Genomic DNA, 23,906 nt, shown 5'->3' on the forward strand with positions numbered 1-23,906 from the left:
TGACAATTGCATCACTTTCTTTCTCACCCCAGCAGCCTCGGTCCGCCAGTCCGTGAGTAGAAACCACCCAGCGGTCCGGGGACTACCAGTCCACAAGTACTTAAGAACCTAGCCTTGTGGTGTGGATGTGTCTATGAAATATGCACAAGCCACCCCCGACTGAAAGGTACCGCGGGAATATATATTCACTACGCGAAACCAACATGACCCCCTCATCAGTCCGTATTGTGGAAGTCGGTCCTCGCGACGGCCTCCAAAACATCACCACGCCAATCCCAACCCCTATCAAGCTCGAATTGATCCTTCGGCTCCACCAAACCGGTCTCAAAACGATTGAGCTGACTTCCATCGTCTCCCCGCGCCGCATTCCGCAGCTCGCGGACTGCAGGAATCTTCTTGAACACCCGTCCATCCAGTCGTTAGGCGGCGACAGCCCTGACCTCCGGCTCCCGGTGCTGGTCCCTAATCTTAAGGGTCTGAAAGTCTGCCAGGCCCTAAATGTAAAAGAGATCGCGGTTTTTGTCAGCGCGACGGAGGGGTTCAGCCGGGCAAATATCAATTGTTCGGTGGAGGTGGGGCTTGCGAGGGCGCGGGAGGTGGTCGGGCGGGCGGTGCAGGATGGGTTGGCAGTGCGAGGGTATGTTGAATCTTCATCTACCTCCCCTCCATTAGGGTCAACAAGGCTAATAACGGTGTCAGATACGTGTCCTGCATCTTTTGCGATCCCTACGACGGACCCACTCCGCCCGATGCGGTGCTCCGCTGCGTGCAAGCCCTCCTCCAAGCGGGATGTTACGAGGTCAGCCTAGGCGATACCCTAGGCGTGGGGTCCCCTGCCAAAGTCCGCCATCTCCTCCACCATCTCACCAACAGCGGCGGTATTCCCGTCGGTGCCTTGGCCGGCCACTTCCATGATACCTACGGCCAGGCGGTGGCCAACATATGGGAGGCGTACACCTGCGGGGTGCGCGTCTTCGATAGCAGCGTCGCCGGGCTGGGCGGGTGTCCGTTCGCGCCCGGAGCCAAGGGCAACGCCGCCACTGAGGATGTGGTGTATATGTTCCAGGAGACTGGGGTCGAGACAGGGGTTGATCTGGCCCGGTTGGTCGAGACGGGGATCTGGATCGCAAACCAGCTACCCGGCGGTGAAAATGGGAGTCGGGCTGGAGTTGCGCTGGCGCGTAAGACGGCTGCGAAGGCGCCGGCGTGCACTCCGCCGTCCTTGACGGCACAGGCGCAGGGACAGGTGCCCCTGCCGGCTTTCCGGTGGACTTTGGCGATTGACGCCGAGGGGATGCGGCTGTTCCGCTGCGGGGTGAATCTCAAGATTGTGCTGAACCGTCCGCGGAATGGGAATGCGTTGACTGCTGCGATGATTGCAGAGTTGCACTCTGTTATGCACACGGCGAGTTCGGATCCCGCGGTGTCGAGGGTGGTTATCACCGGTACGGGGAGGTTCTTCTGTACGGGGATGGATTTGGGGAAGAATACCCCGGTCGCACAAGGAAAGGAGAGCAGCGAGGCGCAGTTCGCCAAGTTGGCGGAGCTGTTCGAGGTAATTGATCGGTGTCCGAAGGTAACTATCGCTTGTCTGAATGGGCCAGCGTTTGGCGGGGGGGTTGGACTGGCGTTCGCGTGTGATCTTCGTCTCTGCACCAAGCTCGCTACGGTTACGCTGAGCGAGGGCAAACTGGGTCTTTGTCCTGCGACGATCTCCAAGTATATCATCCGAGAGTGGGGGACGGCCTTCGCGCGTGGGGCCATGCTCTCGGCTCGCCCGGTCAATCCCGACCAGCTGCATTCGCTGGGCCTTGTCGCCGAGGTCGCAGAGGATCCCGGAGATCTGGACAAGAAGCTGGACGCCTTGCTAGTGCGCCTGCGGCAGGTCTCGCCCGATGCGTCGCACATGTCGAAGGAGTTGGTCAGGCTCGCCTGGAAGCATGCGGGCAAGGACGAACAGGCGTCCGGGATCAAAGCACTCTTTCATGAGATGATGCGACCCGATGGCGATGGCGCCCATGGAGTACGTGAATTCCAGTCTGGTCGGCCGGTAGATTGGGATGCGCACGCCCAAAAGACGAAGACAGCTCCCGAAGCCAAATTGTGAGCTGCTATCAGCCACCGAAGCCATCTCTTTTTCAAATACCTTGATGACTGGATATGATCTGATGTTTGTTCCGTAATGCTTGTCGGGATGCTGTACAAAATAATCAATCAACCCAATCGAGTTCAAGTGTAGCAGTTCAAAGCGTCACTGGCTCCGGTGACGGGCATCTCCTGAGCCGGAACCGCGTATCTCTGGTCACTATCACTGGCCGGGACAGCCCTCGGGACTACTGTCTTGAGGCGCACAGGCGAGTTGGGCGTGCCAGACAGCTGAAGTACATAGAATTGAGCGCGGTGGGTGGAACTTCTTATCTTGCTGTAACGATGTCAAACTACGCAACAGAAAATGGAGCTGTTGGTACCAAGCCAGTAGTTGTAAGCCCGAATTCAGCAAGTGGCGGGAGGCCTCTATCCAAGGAAGTTGCAATGGCTTCCACTGTTTCTTGAAACCGCAAAGATAGGACGGTGATTTTTCTCAAGGGGTCGGGATGTTGGTTCCTTGAACAGCGGTGCAGGGGTGTTCGGTAATGCTTGGGAAGCAAATCTGATGCGGGTCTTCTGGCCAGAGGTGGGGCCGGCGGAATGGGAGAAAAATCGAGTTATATTTCCTCAGGGTATCGGCGGATGGAGGCCCCGGGGCGAGAATCATAGTACGAGCTGGTGACACTATATCGGTTGTTCGATGGTTAGAGACCCGATTTTTGCTTGAGTCCTTTGTTGATTCAAACAATTACGGACGATTTCGCAGCTGCTATGGCAAGTATACATTAATTACGTGTATCTGATTATCAGACATTTTATTACTGTTGACGTCGGTTCACCTATGACGTGTCGGAGATCCGTGTCTGCTTGCATGGTGTATCCTCCTCTGCATCGTGCGGCCGTTTCTGACCTCTTCGAGACTTACCATCCATGTCTGGGACCGAACTGTCGGGTATCGAACTGGTTCTATCAAGTGGCGAGAATCCAGGCGTCTGGAGCTCAGCCGTAATCCTTTCAGGGAAGGTATTGTAAGGCTGGTATGGGATCTTTTTGCGTCTAACAATGGGCCAATTCATTGGACGATCTGCCTCCTTCGGATTCTTGAGCCCATCTAGAAGCTCCGTTGCAATGTCAGCCTCGTAGAGGACTATCTTTTCTTTATCTGCGACTTCCGTCACGAGGAGACGAGACTGTAGCTAATCAGCCTGAAGCCCAAGATAACGGAGATTCAGAGACCAAGCAAACCGAGAACATACCGTAAAAGTAGCCGGGCTTGACTCATCTCGCCGCTGCTCCTCAAACTGCGCGAGGGCCAAGAGGGGACACATGAAATAGGGGTCCTCCGTCCATTCTTCCGGGGTTATCTGTTGCATGCGCTTCCAGCATAGTGTGCCACCAACCCGGTTACTCTCTGCCCTCGGACCTGGACGAGCTTCAAATAGCTTTCGACATGCTCCATGGATGGAGTTGTACTGCAGATAGCCGACAGGGGTAGGTGTCCGGTTTTCGGCGGGGTCAATGGCTCTCTCGTGGTAAATGAACATGACATAGTTTGCTAGACGACTCACGCGTCGACCTTGAAAGTAGAACGGACTGCCTTTGCTGTCGAGTAGGAGTGTCAGTGAACGCTATCAACAATATTCCGTTCCATCAGAGCTCTTTTACCTGAGTCCGGCGAAAAGGCGCGTGTCGATGACCAAGATATTGAAAAGGGAGCAGCGCTTGGTAATACCATCCAACGTCATCGCGATCTTCTCAGCATCGGTTCTCGCGTCAGAAGTCCGGTGCAAATTCTGGTTGGGACTGTGGTTTGGCGGACTGCTGGAAGGGGTGATGACGACATCTTCAAAGCGACAGCTGACTAGGTCAAGATGGCGTGGAGTCCACTATAAAGGATTGACCAAGTAAGAAGTGTAGTATCGGACAAAATCGGAAAGTGAGCTTGGCCTAGGGGGCGGCCGACATCAGAACGGTGGCATTGACGACAGGCAAGTGCGGGATATGATGATGGGGTGGATGTTTGGAAGTGGACGCGAAGGCCGTGACGGAAGAAATTCTGACGCGCTTGACCGCCTGAGTCCGCCACAGCACTTGCCACAGCTGTTTAGACGCGCGCTAGCCAGCTGAGCCACGTGGGGCATAAATCAGGCATTCTTCCTCGACCCACATCGATTCAATTGCTCGCTATCAATTCCACTAGATCTCACATTCAAGACATTGTTATCATGGCACTTACTCTGTACTTTACCAGTGGTGTATCGGAATCTGCCTTCAATGCTCGTTTCGAAATGAGAATGGAAACAACTTTTCAGGACTAGACGAGGTAGCTGCGAGTTTTTGGGATCGAAAGCATCTGCTTGCATGCCGTGTAGTCCGGAGAGAGCAACAACACAATATACTCCCCGTTCTACTACCTCATACCTTCTTGACTGATGTACAGTCTCCGTCTCGTGAGATCAAGACGTTTCTGCAAGGTCCTGACCTGGTATTCATGACTTGAAGCGAGCACTACTTGGTCCGGAGTACCAAATATAGTCTCTCTGTAGCTCAGATATGGGCAGCGATGGCGACTTTCAAGGGGCCGATAGACCGACGCTTGAGAGAAACACCTCCTCCTATTGATGAGAGAAATGTAGCGGATGATAGCGGGACAGATCCTGAGATACGAGAGCCAAAGCGTCAAAGGCAATTAACATCCCAGCCTTACTTCGTTGACCCAACTAGAATCCAGATTGGCTCTAGTAGTCCGTTGCACTCCGACTCATGCCATGGGTCTCAGCCGTCATCTCTAGGCTACGTCGACCACGATACGCATTCCCTGGCCAGAGCCCCTGAAGACGCTACGCTACGCCTTGCCTCGTGCGTGATTCGGCATATCGTGTACTATGCTGCATCTCAGGACTCAACATCGCAGGCGATAGTTGTCGAGTTTCGGGATGCAAAATCAAGGCTTGCGCCCAAGACACCTACTGGAGGACTTCAGATGATTGCAATTGATGACGGCGGCCTTTGTCTACAAGAGCAGAAGCCAGATGGTGGCTTCATGTTTACAAACAACCATGTCGCTGTCCTGGAAGCCAAACCGCACTTTCAGTGCCTAGAGAACGGTAGACCTGTCATCTCAGACGGGAACCTTGCACAAATGATATGTCAAGCCCTGGCAACCAGATGCTCTTATCTCAATGTTCTCTCACAACAAAGGTAAACCTATAACTCAGATATTGTTAATACTGCCTCAATCCATACATGCATATAGCGGGAGCTAACAATATTTAAAGTGTCATTGTTATCAATGCTACCCAGCACTACCTTTGCTTTCTTCAAGTGGATATAGGGAATGAATATCTCTACAATTTCGAGGGCACTTCACCAAGGCACATGTTTTCTACTCCCTGGTTTGACTTGAGCCAGAGAAGTGGGAGAGAGTCTATACTTGCCAACCTATGTGGGATCATGCGTCGAGCAATTTCGGTGTGAGGGATGAAGATATATATACCAACTCGGCTGATTATACTACTGCGTGCAGATAGGTATTCCATATGAGAATCGAATATACTATTCATTGTTATGGCGATGTGTTGGGAAAATGAGTTCACCAGGTGCCTTCAAGGTTCCTCAACGGCTTTCGGAGATCCGCACCAATTCCGGGCAGCGGGGCGCTTGTCATCTGCTGGGGCACCCTGACTGCGTGTGCCCGGCTAGATGGGTATGTACTGAGAGGTAGAGCTAACGATTGGAAAAGTGATGGTGATCATGATATAACTGTTGTAGAAACTTTTGCATTTACCAAGTACGGTCTATAAGATCACGCCTGCTTTGCACTAGATCATCTGCCTCTAGGGTTACTACTAATAGTTCAAAGATCCTTGGCAGTCGACTCATTCATTGTCTCTAGCTCCGATCGGCGGGAGTAGAATCCGCCCGTTGCGGCGACCGACCGTCCGGACTATCGGCCAACTGTCGATTCCCCGATAGTACCGCGTCTCATCTAATCTACTCGGGAGCCATCTATAAGACCTTCCCCTCCATCTATGTAGGAATTGCCCTGAACTGACCCATTCGCATCTTCCTAGTCACAGTTTCTAACCTTTCATCTTCCTACAATTCTTGAACCCACCTTCCCACCCGCCGCCGACAAAATGAGCGGTACCAGCGTTCTTGATCGCCTGGCAGCGCTAGACAGCAACACAATTTCCGATGCCTTAGACTTTCTCAGCCTCAAAGGGGCCACCTATGGCCTGCGACCTCTCTGGGAGTGTCCGAAGATTGTTGGACGTGCCAGCACCGTCCAAGTCGGGCCCAAGACCGACGTGAAGCCGACCACACATCTGCTCACCCCTGTCATCGACGCCGTCACCACTGATGACCGCGTCCTGGTCATCGCAGGCGGGACGGAAGGCATATCTTGCTGGGGCGACATTGTCGCCAACGCCTCAAAGCAGAAGCGCATTCGCGGAACCATCATCGATGGCATGAGTCGCGATATTGATGGCAGCCGCGAGGTGGGCTACCCCGTGTACGGCCGGGGGGTGACGATGATTAGCGCCCGCAATCGGCTGGTGCAGGTGGCGTCAGGCACGCCCTTACAGGTCCGCGGAGTCACGATTCATCAGGATGATTATGTGATTGCCGACAACTGCGGGACGGTGTTTGTACCAGCTGCGCGCATTGGCGAGGTTGTGGATTTGGCCGAACGCATCGATCGTCGCCAGGCCCGCATGGTGGAGGCTGTCCGTGCCGGTCACCCGGTCTCGGAGGTGATGCACGATTCGCAGTTCGAAGCCATTCGGCAGAGTGACAGCGCTCCAACCCCGCAACAGACTGCAGCACTAGAACTCGTACCATCTCCGCGGAAACCAAAGTCCGCCATTCCAGAAGACAAAGAGCTTGTGGCGTTGTTTGCCGACTCCGATACACCAGCGGTGTCAGATGCATTGGATAAACTGGGCATTCCGGGCCAGGCGTTCGGAATCATGCCTCTTGCGAATTATACCAAAGTCACCGTCGGACCGGCCTTCACCGTGCGGTATGTGCCGGCCAGCGATCCGCCCGGTAGTGTGGGAGACTTTGTGGATGATGTAGCCGAGGGCGATATTGTGGTGATTGACAATGGCGGTCGCACGGATTGCACAGTTTGGGGAGATATCATGACGCAGTACGCCGGCCTGCGAGGCATCGCCGGAACTGTGATCGACGGGGTATGTCGAGATGTGAACCGTGCCATCGGCGATGATTACCCGCTGTTCACGGCTGGTCGGTGGATGCGTACGGGCAAAGACCGCGTGCAGGTCGGAGGCGTGAACGAGTCGGTCGGCATTGGCAAGGTCCGCGTCAACCCGCGCGATATCGTTGTCGCCGATGCGAACGGCGTGGTCATTGTGCCCCGTGCTCGGGCGCGAGAGGTGGCCGAAGTCGCACGGAAAATTGAGCAGAGCGAGGAGGGTATCCGGAAGATGATTGCTGGAGGTGCCACTATCGCTGAGGCACGGAAGAAGTTGGGTTACCATACATTGCAGCGGCATGGGAAGGATGACTGAAGGACCTGATTAAAGGTCGCGCACTTGCTCTTTCCTCGTCCCATCATTTCAGTTGGTATGTAGAGTAGGTATTGTGGGTGTGGTGAATGAACTCTGCTCTCCCTCGATAGCCAATTTCCTAGAAAATACCACCGTCTTCAGCGTAGTCGAGCTATGTAGCAAATCTTGAACCCTCCAAGAAACCCGCGGGATTGAAAAGCCCGGGGGTGAAAACTATACTTTTGTCAACTGAGAGAAAAGTGAACGAGCCACTTGACAATTGTACCAGTGCTTGATAGATACATGTATGTACAGAATCTACTCCGCTAAAAAGGATCACACAAACCGAAAAAAAGCAATACCCAGAAATAATATCGTCTGTCTACAATCCAAAGTAGCGGCGCTCATGTCGCTGCCTATTATGATCTCGCCAGCTGCAACTCACTGGTGTACCAGTTCTGCATGGCTCGAATATCATAACTCAATGCCACCGTATCAAACACCTTTAGATGCTCTTTACATAAAGACCCGTTGTTGGACAATCGACTGACCCATTTACCATGCCTGCGGGCCGCAGCCAGGATTTTTTCAATCGCCTCGACAAATTCCGGCTCATCACCTTTAGCAGGGACATAGCCCAAGACCGATAGGGCCAGGTCATTAGGGCCGATGAAGATCATATCTTGAACACACAATCAACCAAATGTCTAAAAGATGCGTCGGGCCAAGCACTCACCAACACCCGGCACAGCACAGATGGCATCCATATTCTCCACCCCTAACTTGGTCTCGATCTGAACGCAGGTGATGAGCGTCTCATTCGCCGTCTTGATGTAAGTCGGCAGGTCGATGCCGTGGGCAATGGCGGGAAATGCGGATCCCTGCCCTCGCAGCCCCTGCGGCGGGAATTTCGCATGCGCAACAACCGCCCGGGCTTCGTCAGCGGTGTTGATCATGGGCACGACGATGCCACTGTATATTACATTAGCACATCTCACAAGGGTAAGGTGAGCCAGATGCTTACTGCGCCCCTGCATCGAGAGCTCGTTTGATGAGATCCGGGTGGGTCATTCGGAGCCGGACCAGCGGCGAGACGCCCATGGCGGCGATGGCAGCCGTTGAGCTGTGCATGGCATCGTCGCTGATGTTACCGTGTTCACAGTCGATAATGATACCCTGGATTCGTCAATAAAGAGCCTCATGATTATAGGGCTATGGTACTGACATCGACACCGGTCTGAGCTACGATCTGTGCTGTGCGGAAGGACGGAAGCCCTAAGAAGGTCATAACCGGCTTTGCGCCGGCTCGAAGGGCATTGAGCAATCGTAATTGCGGATTGAAGAACGATGTTGCCATTCTTAATGAAGCTGCTGCCAGAAGGACGAACTATCACAGTGCCTGAAATTAAGATGTCGGCGAGAAGATGGAACAATTAGCCCATGCACCTTATACAGCAGAATTAACTATGAGCATTATCTCAGCATGGTCGGGGAAACGCACCGATCCCGACCGGGGGCAATACCGAGGTCGGCAAGACGACTTTCTGCCGCCCCCATCAATCGACCCTGCAGGTGGCGGACCGAAACCTAAATCGCCCTTGCATCTGAGGCCCGACAATAAATACAATAAATGCTTTACATCCGCCGGTTAGGAATCAGCAATCTACATACATCCACTCCTCACAGCCCACCCTCACCCATGCCGCCCACATACGAAACAATCCCCCTCCAAGTCCAAGGCGTGAGTCTCAACATCGCCACCGCCCACAACAACCTGAACATCGGCAAACCCCCAATCCTCTTCCTCCACGGCTTCGGATCATGCAAAGAAGACCTCGCCGACATCGCGATCCGTCCCGCCTTCCAGCAATATGGCTACATCGCCTTTGACGCACCAGGCTGCGGGTACACCACCAGCACGAACCTCGCCGCCACCGACATCCCCTTCCTAGTCGCCACCGCCGAAGCAGTGCTCGCACACTACCAGATCGAGCAATTCCACCTGATGGGCCACTCAATGGGCGGACTGACCGCCCTCCTCCTCGCGCACCGCCATCCCACCCGCGTGCTAAGCTTCGTAGACATCAAAGGCAACCTCGCCCCAGAAGACTGCTTCCTAAGCCGGCAAATCTTCCTCTTCCCGGCCGACGACCCGGAAGCCTTCTTGGATGCATTCATCGCGCGCACCGCGACCGCAAACTCCTACGGAAGCGCCCTGTACGCCAGCACCATTCGCGCGAGGGTGCGCGCCGGCGCGGTGCGTGCGATTTTCGAGTCCATGGTCCAGCTATCCGACTCCGGCAGTCTACTGGAGATGTTCTTGGGCTTGTCGTGTCCGAAGATGTTCATGTTTGGGGAGGAGAACGCCGGGTTGTCGTATCTGCCCCAGCTGGAGAAGGAGGGGGTCGAGCTGGCGCTCATCCCGGAGAGTGGGCATTTCCCCATGTACTCCAACCCGGTGGAAATGTATCGGAGGATGGCTGCTTTCTTAGGGAGGGCTGAGGTATAGGTCAAAACATCGTCGCATAATATAGATCAAAGCATAGTCCCATGATACAGACCAGTATTTCATCACGCTTGATTCATTGTCGTAAATCTGATATTGATAGTATATGTAAATCGCAAGCTGCCTGTAGAAGGCTTCAGCTTCCACAAATAAAATACGCTTGACGGAAGCGGAAAAGACCGTTTATAATAGTAACAAAGGTAATGATTGAATTCCATTCCATGAATCCACCACAAATCACTCCACGCTAAACGATGCCAGATTGTTGAAAAAGGGGTATCTCATGCTAAAATATTAAATACTATATATTCGTGTTGGACTTTGTTGAAAATCCATGGGGGGGTGCCACTTTAGGCTTCGGAGTCGTCCGCGTTCTTGGCCTGGACATCCTCGACGGTGACCTGCACCTCGTGGCTGTGTTCCAGGCCGGACAGGACGATCCAAGTGGGGATGACGCACAGCAAGGTGACGCCGAAGTTCAGGCCAATGCTGGCGAAGTGGTTGACGTTGCCCTCGGTTTGCATACTGTTTCGGTCAGTTTCTGTAGCAATCAAAAGGACAAGGGGGGGGGAACGTACGCCCAGGCAACGGTCTGTCCCAACGCCTCGAATCCGCGCAGGATTCCGCAGTGGTAGGACAGAGAAGAGATATCGGTGCTGTACTGACCGACCAGCCAGTACAGGAATTGCTGGAAGGCCTGGCCGCCAAACTGCCAGAAGAAGACCAGGGCGTAGGACTTGCCGAACCCGCCGGTGAACCAGTCAAAGGTGGGGGCCTCCGGGGCGTTGTAGAACTGGCTCTGCAGGATGCAGGCCCAGATCCAGGTACCCGTGAGGACGGTGATAATAGACAGGAATCCGATCTTGGCACGAGTCTTGATGTGAATGGACTGGCGATCAAGGAGAGCGGCGATCAGGAACGAGGAGGCGATACCGGCGAAGTTGGTGAAGAAGGAGGAGAAGGCGCGGGAGCGGACGGTGAAGTAGTCGGTCAACCACGTGCTGGAGAAGGCGTTGTAGAAGTAACTGATGAAGAAGGCGGGGAGCAACATGAGCACGCGCCGCGTCCAGATCAGGCTCACCGCCGCCTTGAACTCGGCCGCCCACGACTCCTGCTTGTGCACCACCACCAACGTCCGGTCCTTACGCTGCACCTTCTCCGCCGGACTCAGGCACAGGGCGATCGGGAAGCCCAGGCACATGATCACGATGAACACAATGTACGTGCCTGCACTGATGGTACCCTTGGACGAGGTCTGCGCGTTGAGGCCCAGACTGATGGCACCACCGACAATCGGACCAGCGGCTTTGGCAGTTTGCCAGATGGCTGTTAAGCTGTTAGCATTTCATTGGAATCATTGGAATAAACATTGCCATACCCAAATAGAAAGCGCGATCCGCCGGACTGGGATAGCCGATGATGATCGCCGCCTCGGCCGCCCAGAAGAAACCGGCGGAGATACCACACAAGGCACTGCCAAAGAGCATGAACCAGGTGGTGGGCGCATAGTTGTTGGTGTAGAGACCAGCACCATAGATGGGATAACCGATAGCTCCCAGAACCAAACCGAAGCGCAGACCAATGCGGTTGTTGATGGCACCGGCGGCCACACAGACAATGGCGAACAATCCGTAGACCAGGGCGTTGGCTGCCGAGACAGCGTAGGGCTCAGCAGCTCCACCAGCGCCAAGGTTGTTCATGGCATCCCACATACCAGGCGCCGTGAACGAGACACCGCTGGCGATGGCAATCTGAAAGGGAATCGAGCGATAGATGGACTTGACGCCGGAAAACCGAGACACGCGCGGCATGTCTACGGCTTGCGGCGCTTCCTGGGCGTCCACCTCGTGGTTGGCAGATGCTGAGGCCATTGCTACTCTGAGACAGGTACACGACACGACACACGACACACAAGAGGCGAAAACTTTCAAGAAATGTCAAGAGGGAAAGAGAGTGTGCAGGGCAAGGTGGCCGGTCTATAAAAGAAATTTTTATTTTACCTAACGAAGCGGGTGAGTCAATTGCGTGATTGGTGTCGCGCCCTGCGTAATGGGGTTGCCAAGACGCTGGAGGCTTCCATTCCGTTTCTCTTGGCTAATCGTTTGCTGATAATCTTGATAATCCCAGACCCCAACCCTAACCCTCGTGGCAAATGCCATTGAATCGCACGAGGGCAGGAGGATCGTCTCCCCTGTCAGACCAACCTACAGCATTGACTTGACATGATTCAATCGGCAGTCGATGCCACACCTATGCAACGCTAATCATGTCGAGCAGTAGTCCATGCCCGTGATCAGCAGTTCACCTCACCGGGTGGACTTGCCACTCTTTGCCCGCCAAAGTGCGGTGGAGTTGAGAATTTTCTGCGTCCGCCACGCAACCAGCCAATCGGGCGGACCCAGCCGCCAGCCTGGAGCCAAATCCCGCCCGCCATTCCAGATTTTTCTTGAAGAACTTTGATAAGCACTTGATTGAAACCCGAGACGGGGACACTGTTATCGCCACGTGCCATTTTATGAGTATGCATTCAATTGCATAGATTACTTTACTGTACATCCACTCTGTCTAATGCAACCCATCGGCCACAAACTGCTCCACCCCAGCGGTAGGAGGCTTCCACGCTACGCGGTCCCTGGTAAACAACTCCACCGTCGGCCGCAACCTCGTTTCGTGCAAAGAAAATCCGTCCACCGTCCCAACCCGTAGCGCACTCATGCCCGGATAAGCCGCACTGACGCGATACATGAGCGATCCGCACGTGGAACAAAAATGGTTGGTCACCGTCGTTTCGCTCCCGGGGGATTTAGGCTGCGTGTATGTCTTCAGGACCGCCTGCCCGCGCAAATGTTTCAGGTGGGTGTCGTGGACGATGAAGCCGGTCGAGTGCATCGAGGCCGTGATTTTGTGGCAGTCGGTGCAGTTGCAGATAAACGAGACCACGAATCCGGGACCGTGGGTTGGCTACAGTTTGAATCGCTTGTTTAGTAGTTTTTCGAGTGGAAACATTGTTGGAATAGAAGCGTACAAAAGACAATTGCACGGCGCCGCAGAAGCAGGTTGCGGTTGCTTCGTCCGCGGTGGACCACCCATCACTTCCGACAATTGGGAAGTGCGATTTGGCTTCGCCAGTAGTTGATGCGTCCATCGATTATTCGAACGTATTATTTTTTTTGATGTTAATCGCCTCTGGGTGATTCGAATGCTGTCAGACCCTCCATTGTTGCAGTGCCTGGAAGTTTCGGCCATAGTTTATATAATCCGGAGAACAGCACTGCTGCCACAAACCCCTTCATCCATTTGTGTTGGAGCTGCATGACAAAACACAGTGCTTACAACTTGACTGTATTTCTAAGCATTATCAGACTGTGCTATGCAGGATGACAGCTTCAGCTTTTTAACGTGATTGATGGGATGACTAGTCCTTCGTACAGATGAGATGAGATGATGACGGGGGCAGGGGCCAAAAACGCGGAGATAGGAGATGACCGATAAGCGGATAACATAATCAGTAAGCGAGTCGGCCATGTAAGCAAGTCGGCCACTGCGGTCTTGGCAAGCGGCCGGTTATACTATTTATATTAGAATTTTGATTTATATATAAAAAATACAGTATTCTTAAATATTTATATAGCTGTTTAAATATCTGTAATTATACTTAATTCTTTTTTATTAAATATTTTATATATATATATTTAAGAATATTATATATACTACAGCAAGACAGCATACAGCAGCGAGATTAATTTTTTATAGATTTTATATTACCGGCTGTTTTTTTTATAGTTTAAGTATTTATAAAAGCTTTATAAACTTTTTAAATTATAAAGCTGTTTAAATTATTTATTTAATATTAATTCTGCTTCTGCTTGGTATTTTTTTTCTTAACAACTATATAAAGTTAGTTATTCTTATATTTTAAAAAAACTGCTTAGTTTAAGACTATCTTTATATCTTTAATAATATATAATATAGCAGTTTATATAAATAAAACCGAAAAATCAGAGTATTAAAATAGTTAAGATATTAATAATTTATATTTTTTAAATTATTTTAAATTTTTAGATATTTTAGTAATAGTTAAAGTAGTTTTTTAGCTATTTAGCCGGCTTTTTTTTTATAAAAAATAAGGCTATCTAAAATCTTATTTAGATTAAAAAAAACAATTCTAAAAGTCTTAAAGATACTTTATATATTTATAGATTTAAATATTTAAATATAGATATTTAGATATATATTAAAAAAATTAATCTTATTAATATAATAATATCTATTTTATATAAAATATTTAATCCAGCGGCTGTATACTTGCTTTAATAGTAAGAATACAGCTATATCTAAAAACTGATAAAGATAAAAAGAATTAGCCGGTATATATATTAAAATAATATTATTTTTATAATATATATTATTAAATTAAGATATTAAATAAGAGTTGTATTTATTAAAAATAAAAAAACTATATTAGCCGGTTCTTCGGTTCTTAATATAAAAAATAAAATATTTTTTAAATTAGTATTTACTAATTTCTTAATTAGTCTATTTATTTAGTAATATTATAATATACTATAAAAATAATAAACTATTTTTATATTATATTTATATATAAGTTTTTATCTTTAATATTATATACGCCGGTAATACTTATTTTATAATATTAATATACTTAATTAAAATTACTTATTTACAGTTTTTAGACTGTATAAAAAAAGATTTTTTATAATAAAATAAATATATTACTATTTTAACTACAGCTACTAAGTTTATAGTAAAGTCGGTTTTATTAAAATTATAAATATTTATATTTATAATTTTATATATAGTAACAGCAGTTTATATATATTAAAATTAGACTTGTATAATATTAGGATTTTTATATTTTAAATATTTATAACTAATTTAATATATAAATTAAGATTTTAAGATATTATAGTACTAAAAAATAAAGTTATATATTTATTTTTTATTTATCGAATCAGTTAATTTTTTACTATATTTTTGTATTAAGATTAATACTATATTATATATATAAAGTTGTCTTAGCAGTATACTATATTAATCTAATAATATAATCTATTTAATAAGTAATTTTTTTTTAAAAAAGTTAGTTTATAATAATTGGCGCGTGTTTTCTTACAATATATAATACTATTTAAATAATTTTAAAGAGTTAAATATAAAACTTTAAAAGTATCTGCAGTCTTGCGAATTAAATAAATTTAGTTTTTTTTATAGTCTTAATTATAAGATAGAGCCTGCCTTTTTATTCTATTAATAATTTTAATAATTAAAATATTTTTGGTGGATAAATTAATATCTATATACAGGCAGTTTTATGGGTATGATGGTGGTTAATGGGGTGGCCGACTTGCTTACGTGGCCGACTCGCTTGCCGATTACGTTAACCGATAAGCAGGAAATCCTCCCCGCTCCTCCATCCTTGCCGACCGTCGTTACTGCCCCTCCTCTCCAAGTTCTATTACTTTCATCTTCACGCTGCTCGAATCTCTGAATACTGGAAAGCATGCTAAGCTATCATTGTCATGACCATGCCTCTGAGCAAACAAACCACCTATACAATCCGGATGAACACACGCCCATAACGAGTCAATGGAAACTGCCCGTCATCCGTTCCCTCGAAGATGATTGAGACGGTCTCGCCAGTCTGCGCATCGGCGGGGATCTCCACCTCCGCCTGATCGTCTCCCACCTCCGTCACGGTGACATTGCCCAAGTAAGTGCCTTCCTCGAAAAACTGCCACCAAGTGGTGGTGACGTTGTTGGAATCGGGATCGCTGACATTTCCGACCAGGGTAACCGTCGTTCCGGCCTGTGCCTCGACTGTCGTTCCGTTCAAAATAGTCACGGACGGGGGGTGGTTGGCACTACTATACTTCGGAGTCAGGGTCCACTGCATGCGCGCCGCAAAGTCGTTCTGCGCCGCCCCAGCCCATCGGTCAGTGGTGTAGTCGTCAACTTCGACGCCCGCCTTGTTCTTCTCACTCGACACCATGACCCACAGATTGGGAGAGGTGGAATTCTGGTAGCTGCGACCGCCCCATCCGCCGAGACTCGGGTTTGCCGGGTTCTGCAGACCCGTCGTCAACAAGGGATTAAACACCACATTGTCTCCCTCAGACAAGAAGGCGTATGGATCCAGGGCTTTACAAAACGCAGATTGGTTTGCAGTGGCTGGGCTCCCGAAAATGTCCTGGGCATCGCCGGCCATGGACTGGCCATCGATCCACGAGCGGTAAAGCCTTCCGAGCGGTCCTGTCTGGATGTGCGCTTTCATCCATTTCCCCGTGAAGTACAGATTGTCGCCAGTGGAGCGTCCGCGTGTGTTACCCTGGCCTTTGTTGCAGTTGTAGCCCCAGGTCGTGTATCCCGGTTCCAGCTGCTCGACGCGGATCTGCGGCCATTGGAGAGAGATGTAATTCGCATACGTCTCGTCCTGGAAACCACTGGCTAGGATTACAGTTTTCTTGACGACTGCATCCCGAGTCTCATTCCACTGCGACCCGCCCGAGTACTCATCTTCGATCGACTTCAGCGCGCGCGCGATGGTGTTGGTGCCGCCCCAGGCCTGCAAGTACAGCGTACGTGAGTCATCGTCGAGGATAAGGGATCGGATGAGGTCCGAGCCCTCGGTATCTAGCTCCATCTCGCCCTCGAAGTTGATATTGCCGATCTTGATCAGAGATGCAAGCTCGTCAGGGGTCGGGTAGGCGGGATCGTGGTTGTTCAGATTGGGCCAAATCTCGGCATAAGCAGGGAGGACTTTGTCCTGTAGGGTGCGTGTGCCGGTCCAGCGCCACGCCCACTGCGGGCTGCTGTACTCGCGATCGGGCAAGAAAAATTTGGTTCCATTGCCGTCACCGGACCAGTGGTACCGGCTGGAGCTATAGATGATTGCTTGGGTGTCGAGCTCGTTGGTGTAGAGGAGGTATCGGATCAGGGAGGCCAAGTCGTCCTGCTCGAGGTCGGTGGTCACCACGGTTCGCAGCATTGAGGATCGGTTGGCACCGCATACTGTAGCAGGAAGCGCTGTGGCCAGCAGGCCGAGTGAAAGTAGCCCGCGAACAGACAGTTGCATACTGACTGCTGATTGTGATGAGCTCAAAATGGTCTACTATCCCACTTCCGTAGGATAGTTCAAGGCTTAAATATTTGTGCTCAGAATACATGATGCCATCATCGTAGAATTTCTTCAGGAAATGCGGAGAACCGTACCCCGCAAATTGAAGATGGGGTATTGTGGGGAGGACCATGTGGAACAATGCTCTGGCTTCAAATCAGGAAATGAGTGGCTACGGTGGACCGTTTTGTCTGAAAACTTGGTTTTCTACCCGCGCGGTTGGATTGCCCCGATTGACTCAGGGACGGGGCTTAAAATTGCCGCTTTGGCCTTGCCCACGTATGTACCTTGTACTGTACTAGAGGCGATCATGTAGAACACAGAATCGGCTCACTAACCACCACCAATACAATTCCTAATTCACATCACTGAAACAGTATCTAGATCCCAACGCTTTACTTTTCTCGAAGCTTGTAAACACAAATACAGATTAGCCTATCCTTGCTAACTTCGATGCTGGCAATGTCTTCGAACTTCCATGTTTGGGCAGTGTGGGTCTCCTGCTGCAGATGCAGGCTGCCATGGTCGCCGGAACCAGTATCGACATGCATTCAGACCAGCGGTGGCGGCATCATGACCTAGTCCAAACATGTTCCAACAGGAGCATCGAGCCATTCATTCCATATTTGACCTTAGAGAAACAAAAGTGTGTACATCATAGACCCAGCACACGCCCAAAAGTGGTGTGCGCATGGTCTAACCTTGGACACAGACAACCTCTTTTGCCCAGACCGAAATGAGGAATAATGCAAGGAATGTATTGGGGGTTAAGCTACTGCCAAACCTCAGTTGAGTATTATGTTTCAATTCCCCTCAGTTCTTCTAATTATATATTCGTGGCTATCATGTCAATTGCCATGCCGCATAGCACTCAGTTTGTCCATTACTCCCCATTCGGCACAGTACAAAACTCAAGCCGCCAGCACCAGCCTCACCGCGGAACCCTGCCTTCCCCACGCCATCTGAACCGGAGACCGTCTCCTCACACGCACCTCCACCCTGTTCAATCTCCTTCTCTCACCCGATGAACTCGACACGCTCAACTCTGAATCCGAACTCGAGTCTATCGTCAATGCAGCCCCCAACCCCCTCGTATCTCCAATCGCCCTCTTTGAACATACCCGCTTTAGAAACCCGACAACCTGCCGTATACTCTCCGTATCCCTTGGTACAAAATGCCCCCCGAAGAACCACCGCACCTCCGGTGCGACAAACGCCTTCAACAACTCGCGACTTTCCTCCGCCGTGATCATGGTATCAAATACACCGATCGCGTGGAACGACGGCGTCGACAGCGCCGGCGTGTACAGACTGCTATAATACTCCATCGTGCCGCGGAAGCCACAGAAGCTTAAGACAAATTCAAGGGATTTTTGACCTGGAAGCGACTGCAGGAAGGTACCGACAGGGAGATTCTGTGTCTGCATGGCCTGCAACCGCTGCGGATCGGCGGCGGCCTCGCACATCGCCGCGAGCATCACTGCCAGCGCGGCGCCCTGCGAGAAGCCTATGATTGCGTGAATGGGCGTGCCCTCTAGGTATTCGGAAAGGTAGTGTATCGTGTCATTGAGGAAGATGTAGCGGCTTGTGTCGTCGAGGTTGAGCCACCATGCTAATCGCGTTCCGTTTGTGAGGTGCGACTTAGATGTGGTGAAGGAGGTGGTGTTGGTGTCGAGGTCGATGGGTCCGTCGGGGAAGAGGTATTCGATACCTCCAGGATATTTTCGTTCAATGACCGGAGTAAGAGTCTGGGTGAGATCTTGGAGGAGAGGGCGGGTTTTGATGCGGAGGGCCTGGGCCGTCTGGGCGTAGCCTGGTGGGTTGGTTAGTCGATAGGGAAATCGTGATACTGATGATGAGGGCCGCACCATACCATGAAGCATTAGGATGCGGAACTTTGCATTCTCTGCAGGGTGATTCGAGGATGTCGCCATTGTATCAATTGGTATTCCGAGATCTTGATTGGTTGAATGGTGATCAATAATTGTGTTGACTGGTGTTGACTGCGGAGTGCAGGACTAAGGTACCGTATAGTTGGCCCCGTCCGTGTTAGTGCAAAAATCCTGCGAAGTTTTCTTTGCTCTTGGGTATGAAGCTTGATGTGGCTAACACCAAGTTCTTAAAGCTGCGACTTCACAAACAAGAAAGCCACAAGAAGAAAAATCATAAAAGGTTCATGATCCACCAAGCCACAATCCGAACCTGGACCCCTACAGAAACCCTTTATGCGCTGCCACTGCCGTTTCTAAAAGCCTCAGCCACATTCACCTGTGCCAGATCATACTTCACTAGCGTCGAAGCTACAATCCGTAAGATCCGAAGGGAAACAAGGACATCTATTTGCTCTCATCAAACATACCAGTGGAGAAACATATCAACCTAACTCCTGCCGTGACAACACACATTTTACAGACCAGAATAACAAGGACGACTCGAAGAAAGGAGGCTCGAATGAATAACTTCGAACGAACACGAGTTCATGAACGGAACCATGAATAGGTTAATACAGCAAGCTTGAGGCTATACATAGAAAGGGAATAACGCCCGGTGGAGCCAACTCGGGTACTCGACCAATTACCCGCAGTGGAGGGTCGCTACATCGACTCGCTTGCGAAAATTTTCTTTTCGTCAGTAACTGCTGATTGGCACTAATGTGGCCTTGTTCGTATAGCTTGTTGCGGCCCAATCGTTTTGTCTGTCGTACCGAAACTGCGAGTCAAGGTCGGCGTCATCCAACGGTTAACCCGAAGGTACCGACGAGCTGGGAGCGGGTCACGCTTCGGTTGGTCCGGACTCTGCCCTCACGGCCGGAGATGCCGGATATCTCATGCGAGCGATCCACCTGTGTGTCAGTGGAAGGGAGGTGGCTAAGCATGGCTGTGGCTGATGCTTCAACGAGAAGGGTTTCAGCTGCCGTGAGGACAAGAAAAGGTTTGACTCACTGTGGGTTGACCCGCCTGTGATGTCAATGGAGTTCGTGACAGCGCTTGCTCCGCGGAGATCGACAGGGTGTGGCTGAGCCCGTTGGAGAATAAGACTGTGCTGGTAAACCCTTTCGCAGTAAAGTGGTGCTGATCTCGAATCTCTGCCATCTTGCGCGTTGGCCACGGGACGACTTGCTCACGGTTATACGAACTTCGTTGGTTCAAGATTTTGCCATGTTTATGTGTTATATTGGGGATTCAGCACAACACAGACACATACGACCACAGGGTGTGGAAAACAGGGCTTCCCGTCCGCTCAGCCGTACTTAAGCCACACGCCGGGAGGTTAGTAGTTGGGTGGGTGACCACCAGCGAATCCCTTCTGTTGTATGTTTTTGCATCATTCTGGTTTTTATCAAGTGTCTTCACTTTCCTTCCAGGTTTTGCCGACACGCCAAGAGAGACAATTCGCTTTTCATATGGTCCCAGCCAGCGGAATGGCAGATTGTAGAACATTTGTTGTCAGAACACCATACACAGGGACAGCGAGAGTAGTCGTTCCTTGCCACAGAGAGAGTTGGATTAAGGACGAAGAAACACTACAGGGACCTGCTATCTCCTCGCACCGCTAACATCTCTTGATGTATAAATTGGATGACACTTACATTCAACGATTCGATACTGGAATGCCTCTGAGTCTGCATTTTGGAGGAACACGTGCCCGGGCCGGTGATATGGTGAAGATTCCTCTTTAAATCCAGTCAGCATTAACTACCAAGAAAGAGATCGATTAGCCCACTCACCACCATCCAAAATGCAAGCTCTTGTTCTCAACCGTTGTCCAGACTGCTCAGACCCTCGTCTCCACTGGTCAAACTCTTGCTTTGCAGCCTACTGGGACCGTTCCAGCCGAGCAGCTTGACTCTCCCTCAAAAGCGTCCCCTTTGTACTTTTGACAGCCGCAAACATGGCTATTCTGAAACCAGCATTGAGTGTCATCACGCCTTTATCACCTACTACAAAAATTCTTTCAGCCCTCGCCATTGCACAAGTCAGCGATCTTTGTTGCGTCCTTGCCACAAATCAAGACAGACAAACAAGCCAAAGAGCTAAGACAAAGCAGGAGTGCACAAGAACAACCTGAAGGCATAAAGCATGTGAAAAAAGACTTGCCGGCGGGCAGCCTGTCGCTGGATAGATGCTTTATCCTATACTTCCTAATATCTGGGTTCCTTTTGCCAGATCATACTGCACAGATAATCTATAAATACCGCCCAATGCCCTCACCATCACCTGTCACTTTCCTCTTCACCATCCCCGAACTTGCCTGTCATCCCCTTCCACTAGGATAACCTTCAACACTTCCAACATCATGTCTGCAACCTCCACACCAGAGCTGCCCGCCGATCGGATGACAATCAGGCGGCTTCGATATGGCGATGAGTGGGGACCGGCGCTTGTGGCCTTCGATGAGCTGTGGCGGGAGATGCGGGCAGTTCAGCCCGAGCTGGTGAAGGTGCCCATGGGCGGGCTGCTGGTCTGCGGCCACCACGCGCGCTTCGTCCACGGAGCCCCCGAGGACGGGCCGGCCAGCTTCATGGGGCGCGACAAGCTCGAGTTCGACCTCTCACGGCCCGAGGATTTTGAGAAGTTTCTCGCCAAGGCTAACGTCTTGGGAGAATTCATCTGGGCCGAGGGTGATTGGTGGGAGCATACACTGGAAGTGTTGGTGGAGCTGGCATTGATACTACGCGGGTGTTAGTTCGTTTGCCTCCAGGTCTTCATCCTTCTCCTTCCTTTTTGCCCATTCCCCAAACTAATTAAATAAAAGAAAAAAAGATACAAAAATATTTAAACAGATGATGACAAAGGAAAAAAAGAATGGGGAAAACAAAACAGACAAAAACAGACAAAAACAGCACTTTAGTTCGGATGAAGTATCATATCATCTTTACCGATTCTCTTCGCCAGTAATATTTTCAAGTACTTATCTATCAATATCCTTCTTACACTCAAAGCCTAGTAAATTCCCAACACTCATCAGTGATATCCACATTCTCTCTAGGTATAGGGAGAAGATAGTACTCTTAAGGCCTTGAGAGAAATTTTATTATAGTCATCAGGAGGTCTGCCCGCCCAGCTACGGGCCTGATGAGAGCAGGCTGAGACCTTCCTCGAGGCGGTGACTGATTGATAATAGTTCAAGTTTACCTTTTGGAGATCTCATTGAGGTAGTTTATAGAGGTGCTGCTTAGTATCTTACGAAGAACAGTATTATTATACAATCTAATATTTCTCCTGGCAGTGTATGGTCACCTATCTTGGTTCCGCCCTTTGTACAAACAAGAACAGAGAAACAAACCAAAGAACTAGGATAAAGACGATGTTCACCCGAGGCAAGGCAAAGGATAAAGAAGCCGAGAAATTCTGGTAGTCTATAGAGAGAATCTTCGCCCATAGTCCTGAGATTCCAAGGGGTCTATGCTTGCGATGCTACTTGTACAGGTAACCTATAAATAGAGGTGAACGCTACCACCATTATTGTTACTTCCAACCCTACCAACACCCGACATGCTTTCTCTATCTCCCACCCGGATCCCTTTCGACCATAGATCCGTCATGTCCGACGAGCACACCTTGCCCGACAACGGCACCATGTCTGACAGTGACACCATCTCTGACGGGACCATCCCCGACAATAACATCATGTCCGACGACTCGATGTCCTTGCTGAACGATGAAATCGCCGAGCCACCCGACAGCTGGCGGTTGGGCATCATCTGGTCTCCGGATGACGCGGACTGGGACGCAGCGCGGCTGCAAGCCAACGAGTGGTGGCGGCTGCGGCGTCAGGCTCGACCCCATTTGCGCCGGATGTACATGGGCGAGGTGGTAGTCCGCGGGGGCCACGCGCGCTTCCTCTTCGGAGACACCGAGGGCGGCCAGCCGGCCCGCTACATCGAGTGCAACGGCCAGCTCGACTTCGACTTTGCGTTCCCCGAGGATCTGGAAAAGTACCAGAGGGCGGTGATCATGATGATATCCATCCTCCGGGGGGTGGACGACTCGTGGAACCTCCTCCGGGAGAAGTTGCTGGCGCTCCCATCCCGGAGGTCTTCGTTGCCTCAGCCTTTTTTTCTTTAGTCTTTGAATCTTCCCGGTTCCTTTCGGCACCGTGTGGTGATAGTGCAGGAAGGATGAAACCATAAGAAACAAAGAAAAAACATAGTAGTCGTAGCTGAATCAAGGATTATATCATCTGTAATCTTCCTTTAAGCAGTAGAATCTTCTAACATGTCCTCTACATCCAATACTCTTCTCAATTGAAAGTCCAGTAGATTGAGTGAGAGATACGATATGGAGTGCTTTATATGCAGCCAGGGGAGTGAGTCTACTTCGAGATGCGTGAGAAAAACATGCTTATCAAATTTGTCAATGCCTCAATGGATAGCTGGCTTTTTTCAGGGTACCCCTCGAAATAAACACAGAGTCAAGTCCTGAGCTTCACGGAAACATACATCATACTCTCTAGCTACCTTCAATGGACCGTGTCGAACGACAACAACGGAGGCCTGCCTGCTCCAACTATACTACCTGGCGAGTAAGGGGTCGGGAAGTGGTTGTGCCTCGCGGCTTGGGGAGGGTGGAGACGCTTCTCGAGACGGTGAGCACTTGATTATGATTACCACTTCAACGTGCCATTTTATAGACAACTTTTGTCTTGAGCGTGACCCCTA

The 23,906-nt window shown here is 50.2% G+C and overlaps 11 protein-coding genes across 11 annotated transcripts; 4 read left to right on the plus strand and 7 right to left on the minus strand.

Moving 5' to 3' along the window:
• Nucleotides 1-22: 22 nt before the first annotated feature.
• On the plus strand, nucleotides 23-2,083 carry BO72DRAFT_395845 (aldolase; the record flags this gene model as incomplete). Its single annotated transcript, XM_040942013.1, has 2 exons — nucleotides 23-637; nucleotides 700-2,083. Coding segments are annotated over exons 1-2 (1,881 nt in total), but the record flags the coding sequence as incomplete, so codon positions are not given.
• A 443-nt stretch (nucleotides 2,084-2,526) lies between these two features.
• On the minus strand, nucleotides 2,527-4,094 carry BO72DRAFT_524295 (uncharacterized protein). Its single transcript, XM_040949859.1, has 3 exons — nucleotides 3,754-4,094; nucleotides 3,345-3,690; nucleotides 2,527-3,278 (listed from the first exon to the last, which is right to left on the minus strand). The coding sequence occupies exons 1-3, from the start codon at nucleotides 3,831-3,833 to the stop codon at nucleotides 2,928-2,930; spliced, it is 777 nt and encodes a 258-aa protein (XP_040805334.1). The 5' UTR covers nucleotides 3,834-4,094; the 3' UTR covers nucleotides 2,527-2,927.
• Nucleotides 4,095-4,578: 484 nt separating this feature from the next.
• Nucleotides 4,579-5,565, plus strand: BO72DRAFT_483031 (uncharacterized protein; the record flags this gene model as incomplete). Its single annotated transcript, XM_040947770.1, has 2 exons — nucleotides 4,579-5,289; nucleotides 5,367-5,565. Exons 1-2 carry the CDS (start codon nucleotides 4,652-4,654, stop codon nucleotides 5,563-5,565), a joined length of 837 nt encoding a protein of 278 aa, XP_040805335.1. The 5' UTR covers nucleotides 4,579-4,651.
• Nucleotides 5,566-6,132: 567 nt separating this feature from the next.
• BO72DRAFT_420769 (RraA family protein) lies at nucleotides 6,133-7,625 on the plus strand (the record flags this gene model as incomplete). Its single annotated transcript, XM_040942734.1, has 1 exon — nucleotides 6,133-7,625. Exon 1 carries the CDS (start codon nucleotides 6,228-6,230, stop codon nucleotides 7,623-7,625), a length of 1,398 nt encoding a protein of 465 aa, XP_040805336.1. The 5' UTR covers nucleotides 6,133-6,227.
• A 398-nt stretch (nucleotides 7,626-8,023) lies between these two features.
• On the minus strand, nucleotides 8,024-9,042 carry BO72DRAFT_516155 (HpcH/HpaI aldolase family protein; the record flags this gene model as incomplete). The annotated part of the gene is made up of 4 exons (XM_040949570.1): nucleotides 8,830-9,042; nucleotides 8,629-8,780; nucleotides 8,341-8,576; nucleotides 8,024-8,286 (listed from the first exon to the last, which is right to left on the minus strand). Exons 1-4 carry the CDS (start codon nucleotides 8,959-8,961, stop codon nucleotides 8,024-8,026), a joined length of 783 nt encoding a protein of 260 aa, XP_040805337.1. The 5' UTR covers nucleotides 8,962-9,042.
• A 238-nt stretch (nucleotides 9,043-9,280) lies between these two features.
• On the plus strand, nucleotides 9,281-10,113 carry BO72DRAFT_420773 (alpha/beta fold hydrolase; the record flags this gene model as incomplete). Its single annotated transcript, XM_040942735.1, has 1 exon — nucleotides 9,281-10,113. Exon 1 carries the CDS (start codon nucleotides 9,304-9,306, stop codon nucleotides 10,111-10,113), a length of 810 nt encoding a protein of 269 aa, XP_040805338.1. The 5' UTR covers nucleotides 9,281-9,303.
• Nucleotides 10,114-10,460: 347 nt separating this feature from the next.
• On the minus strand, nucleotides 10,461-11,921 carry BO72DRAFT_368977 (uncharacterized protein; the record flags this gene model as incomplete). The annotated part of the gene is made up of 3 exons (XM_040940898.1): nucleotides 10,461-10,635; nucleotides 10,689-11,436; nucleotides 11,489-11,921. 3 exons carry the CDS (start codon nucleotides 11,919-11,921, stop codon nucleotides 10,461-10,463), a joined length of 1,356 nt encoding a protein of 451 aa, XP_040805339.1.
• Nucleotides 11,922-12,635: 714 nt separating this feature from the next.
• BO72DRAFT_395856 (GFA family protein) lies at nucleotides 12,636-13,529 on the minus strand. Its single transcript, XM_040942014.1, has 2 exons — nucleotides 13,136-13,529; nucleotides 12,636-13,071 (listed from the first exon to the last, which is right to left on the minus strand). Exons 1-2 carry the CDS (start codon nucleotides 13,253-13,255, stop codon nucleotides 12,676-12,678), a joined length of 516 nt encoding a protein of 171 aa, XP_040805340.1. The 5' UTR covers nucleotides 13,256-13,529; the 3' UTR covers nucleotides 12,636-12,675.
• A 2,029-nt stretch (nucleotides 13,530-15,558) lies between these two features.
• Nucleotides 15,559-17,544, minus strand: BO72DRAFT_444393 (DUF1593 domain-containing protein). Its single transcript, XM_040943795.1, has 2 exons — nucleotides 15,920-17,544; nucleotides 15,559-15,841 (listed from the first exon to the last, which is right to left on the minus strand). The coding sequence occupies exons 1-2, from the start codon at nucleotides 17,201-17,203 to the stop codon at nucleotides 15,680-15,682; spliced, it is 1,446 nt and encodes a 481-aa protein (XP_040805341.1). The 5' UTR covers nucleotides 17,204-17,544; the 3' UTR covers nucleotides 15,559-15,679.
• A 718-nt stretch (nucleotides 17,545-18,262) lies between these two features.
• BO72DRAFT_492158 (uncharacterized protein) lies at nucleotides 18,263-19,179 on the minus strand (the record flags this gene model as incomplete). Its single annotated transcript, XM_040948264.1, has 3 exons — nucleotides 18,263-18,301; nucleotides 18,367-19,058; nucleotides 19,119-19,179. The coding sequence occupies 3 exons, from the start codon at nucleotides 19,177-19,179 to the stop codon at nucleotides 18,263-18,265; spliced, it is 792 nt and encodes a 263-aa protein (XP_040805342.1).
• Nucleotides 19,180-22,743: 3,564 nt separating this feature from the next.
• BO72DRAFT_516165 (uncharacterized protein) lies at nucleotides 22,744-23,313 on the minus strand (the record flags this gene model as incomplete). The annotated part of the gene is made up of 1 exon (XM_040949571.1): nucleotides 22,744-23,313. A coding segment is annotated over one exon (564 nt), but the record flags the coding sequence as incomplete, so codon positions are not given.
• Between the last annotated feature and the right edge of the window lie 593 nt (nucleotides 23,314-23,906).

Source organism: Aspergillus fijiensis (genome assembly GCF_003184825.1).
Source record: "Aspergillus fijiensis CBS 313.89 unplaced genomic scaffold BO72scaffold_5, whole genome shotgun sequence".
NCBI classification, from domain to species: Eukaryota; Fungi; Ascomycota; class Eurotiomycetes; order Eurotiales; family Aspergillaceae; genus Aspergillus; species Aspergillus fijiensis.

What these genes read in the sequence shown, in the direction of transcription:
- BO72DRAFT_395856 (XM_040942014.1), bottom strand. Translation starts at nt 13,255, where the DNA reads ATGGACGCATCAACTACTGGCGAAGCCAAATCGCACTTCCCAATTGTC. An exon ending in GCGCCGTGCAATTGTCTTTT is followed by an intron (nt 13,072 to 13,135) that starts GTACGCTTCTAT and finishes TTCAAACTGTAG; the next exon opens with CCAACCCACGGTCCCGGATT.
- BO72DRAFT_524295 (XM_040949859.1), bottom strand. Translation starts at nt 3,833, where the DNA reads ATGACGTTGGATGGTATTACCAAGCGCTGCTCCCTTTTCAATATCTTG. An exon ending in CGCCTTTTCGCCGGACTCAG is followed by an intron (nt 3,691 to 3,753) that starts GTAAAAGAGCTC and finishes CCTACTCGACAG; the next exon opens with CAAAGGCAGTCCGTTCTACT. An exon ending in CAAGCCCGGCTACTTTTACG is followed by an intron (nt 3,279 to 3,344) that starts GTATGTTCTCGG and finishes GATTAGCTACAG; the next exon opens with TCTCGTCTCCTCGTGACGGA.
- BO72DRAFT_444393 (XM_040943795.1), bottom strand. Translation starts at nt 17,203, where the DNA reads ATGCAACTGTCTGTTCGCGGGCTACTTTCACTCGGCCTGCTGGCCACA. An exon ending in AGGCCGGAACGACGGTTACC is followed by an intron (nt 15,842 to 15,919) that starts CTGGTCGGAAAT and finishes GAAGGCACTTAC; the next exon opens with TTGGGCAATGTCACCGTGAC.